This window comes from Mandrillus leucophaeus, unplaced genomic scaffold (genome assembly GCF_000951045.1).
Source record: "Mandrillus leucophaeus isolate KB7577 unplaced genomic scaffold, Mleu.le_1.0 Scaffold111, whole genome shotgun sequence".
NCBI classification, from domain to species: Eukaryota; Metazoa; Chordata; class Mammalia; order Primates; family Cercopithecidae; genus Mandrillus; species Mandrillus leucophaeus.
In genome coordinates this window covers 4,986,708-4,990,593 of record NW_012099321.1, presented here as the reverse complement: position 1 = coordinate 4,990,593, position 3,886 = coordinate 4,986,708, and the positions used below count along the sequence as shown (strand labels likewise).

The window sequence follows — 3,886 nt, the reverse complement described above, 5'->3', positions numbered from 1 at the left end:
GGGAGGCTGAGGTGGGAGGATGGCTTCAGCCCAGGAGGTGGAGGTTGCAGCTAGCAGAGATAGTGTCACTGCATTCCAATCTGGGCAGCAGAGCCAGACCCTGTCTCAAACAAAAAAATAACCAGGATAATTTATTTTCAGAGGACATAAATGACAAGAAATAGTAAAGGGAGGTCTTTAGGTACAAGAAATATGATAGTAAACACAAATCTGCAAAAGAAAATAGAGCTCAGAAATGAAACAAATGATGTTAATTCATTTAATTTCCTTTTTCTTTTACTTACTCTAAAAGATAAAAGACTATTCAGCAAAAATAGTAAAAATGTATTTTGTTTTTATAGTATATGATCATGTTCTATTATAAGAATTATTCACTACACATTAAATGAAATAAGAAATTAGCCTGATTAATTAATGATTTGTAAAGCAATGGTTAATCAGTAATTTGGAATCAATAATTTGTATGGACCCATGATTTAAATGATTTTTAAAAGGTACAAACAACAAATCAGTAGCAAAGATAGCATAAAACCATATATTTTATAATTTTAGTGTTTACATTCAGTTTACAAAGCAACTGTAAGTCTCATTAAGTGTCTGGTGGGAACTCAAGACAGTACAGTTGCTTTGAAAGACTGTTTTTCAATTTCCTGTAAAGTGCCATGTTTGCCATATGATCCAGCAATCCCTCTCCTAGGTATCTAGCTAAGTGAAATGAAACACTATGTTCATACACAAATATGCTTATGAATATTATTTAAAGTAGCCATATTTTCATCACCAAAAATGAAAAACAGCCAAAGTATCCCTCAACTGGGGAATGGATTAATGAACTGTGGTATATCCTTACAATCCTTGCAATACTACTAGTGTGCAGTCACTATAAAGGAATGATCTGCTAATAAACATAAGAACATGAATGAATCTCAAATACATTATGCTAAGATGCCTAATTCACATTTGCACATATTGTATGATTCAATTTATGTGATATTTTTGCAAAAGCAAAATTACAGCTCCAGAAAACAGATCAATGGTTACCAGGGGCTGAGGGTGGAGTCATGGATTGAGTATAAAGAGGCACAGGGAAATGTGAGAGGGGAGTAATGACATTGCCTACCCTTGATTATGATGCTAGTTATAAGCTTAAATATGTTTCTTCTGACACTTGGGAATATTCACTAACAGAATTTTAGTATATTAAATTACACATTAATAGCTAAATTTAACAAAAAGAATACATAGAATATTTACATAGAGCTGATTTACCAGAACTGGAATAATAAAATATCTTGCTATTAAGGAACTTGTTTTCTTATCCAAATGTGTGTCTTGGACATAATACTATATTACTGCATAAATATTTAGCCCATATTTACTAACTCTTGTACAATATATAGTTATGTAACCTTTCCAATATCAATAAATACTGTTTGTTTCAATTGCATGTATATGATTTGCATTTCAGTTATCAATAAGTGAGAGTTCTTTACACATTCTATATGATGCATATTTTGTCTGCTATTCATGCTACAATTTTTTCCATAATCATTTATCATTTATTTGACGTTATAATTTATTTGACAGTTAATAACTTTTTGGATGTAGTAATGTGTGTTTTTTCTCCCTTTTATCTGATAATTTACAAGTTGGTAAACTTTGTGATTTTAACCCTGAAGAATAGAGTCATCACTCAGAATCCATGGGCATTTGGTTACAGGAACCCTCAGGGATATTACATCCATGGGCACTCAAGTCTTTTATATAATATCTTGTAATATTTGCATATAACTGATACACATTTTCTCATATATTTTTATTATCTCTATATTACTTATATTACCTAATACAATATAAATGCTATGTAAACAGTTATACGGTATTGTTTAGGGAATAAAGACAAAAATAAAAATAACAAACTGTGGCATATCTTTACAATATTTGCAATACTATTCAGCAACAAAAAGGAATTATTTGCTAATAGACACTACAACATGAATAAATCTCAAAAGCATCATGCTAACGTGCCTAATTCATGTTTGCATATATTAAGCGATTCAGTATGTGCAGCCCATGCATATAGTAACTGTAACGGTACCTGTCTGAGATGACTTTTATATTTTATAGCAATTTTCCTTTAAACTTGTGTTTGTTCATGTACTCTACATTTTATTTCACTAAATTCCTTATATATTATTTTTATTAATTGCACATTGATTCAGTTAATACAGAATTCTCATACCACAGTTCAACTTTTAATGAATGTTGGTAACTTACCTCACACTTTGATGTACAACATGGTCCAGAACCACATTTTACTGAGCCCTTCAGTTTACATGTGTTATAATCACAGCACTTCTTAAATTGACATTCCTAAAATTTTAGAGGAAGAAACATTATTACAGTTCAACCACTTAAGAGCTCTTGTTTCTTAATCTCAATTTCAATTTAATATTCTGTTCTGTACAAACTTGTAATTATACAATGTAATTGTTATACAATGTAATTGCATAATTCCAATGAAGCTGTATTAGTTTATCATTTCTTTTCTTCTTCTTCTTCTTTTTTTTTTTTTTTTCTTTTTTTGAGACAGGATTTCACTCTGTCCCCTAGGTTGGAATGCAGTGGTGTGATCATGACTCACTGCAGCCTCAACCAGTGAGACCCAAGTGATTCTCCCACCTCAGTCTCCTGAGTAGCTGGGACCAGAAGTGCAAGCAATCATGCCCAGATATTTTTTTTTCCTTTTTCTTTTCCTTTATTTATTTATTTATTTATTTTTTTTTCGTAAAGACTAGGTGTTACTATCTTGCCCAGGCTGGTCTCAAACTCCTTAGTTCAAACGATCCTTCTGCCTCAGCCTCACAAAGTGCTAGGATTACAGGAGTTAGCAACCGTGCCAGACCTTATTTTACTGTTTCTAGAATAGCCACAGGTGCATGCAAGTATAAGAACTGCAGAAATAACATCTAAAATAGCAGTTGGTCAGCAATATTCATTAGCTAAAATATTTGATAATTAACTCGTAAGTTACCAATACCAAAATACATCCTTGAGGGAATGAAAAGGTGGTTTTTAGGAGAAACAAACTTTTCTCAAGGGTCTCATGGGTGATTTGTTTACTAAAGATTCCAATTGTAAATAAAGTTAGAGTGAGGCAATAAGTAGAGTAAAAATGTACTTAGTATTTATGTACCACGTTTTACTATAATAGAAATAAACAAAAAATGCCTATACCTATTATTTTTAAAAAGTAAATGGCAGTCAATTATTATTCAAATTAGGAGCTGGGTGCAGTGGCTCACGCCTGTAATCTCAGCACTTTGAGAAGCCAAGGCGGGCAGATCACTTGAGCTCAGGAGTTCAAGACCAGCCTGGCCAACATAGTGAAACCCCATCTTTACTAAAAATACAAAAATTAGCCAGGCTTGGTGGTACGTGCCTGTAATCCCAGCTACTCAGGATGCTGAGGCAAGAGAATCACTTAAACCTGGGAGGCAGAGGTTGCAGTGAGCCAAGGTCATGCCACTGCACTCCAGCCTGGGTGACAGAGTGAGACACCATCTCAGAAAAATAAATAAATAAATTAGGTAATAACTTTACAGAATGTTAGAAAACAAATATTATTTGTATGTAAATAACACTGCATTTACACCGTATTTTTATATTCTTAACTCTTTTATTAAACAATTTTATTTACTCAGAGATCTAGTTTCAAAGATCTTGTCCTTTAATATGAAGGCAGGATTCTTCTTCATTTTGAAATTCCCATTTGTTCACACATTTTCATGTGTATGCATGTAAATAGATGCATGCTTATACAATCAAATAATATATAAAATGTAGAGCAAAAGTTGAAATTGTAATTACATTCTCCAGATTCCCT

The 3,886-nt window shown here is 32.5% G+C and overlaps 1 protein-coding gene across 2 annotated transcripts in view; it reads right to left on the bottom strand.

Moving 5' to 3' along the window:
- Positions 1 to 3,886, bottom strand: part of LOC105549080 (disintegrin and metalloproteinase domain-containing protein 18) — a 164,466-nt gene that overhangs the window by 68,797 nt on the left and 91,783 nt on the right. For both annotated transcript variants that reach the window (XM_011993448.1, XM_011993457.1), the window contains one exon: positions 2,278 to 2,373. In XM_011993448.1, the coding sequence (XP_011848838.1) occupies positions 2,278 to 2,373 (96 nt within the window). The remainder of the gene's footprint in view (positions 1 to 2,277; positions 2,374 to 3,886) is intronic.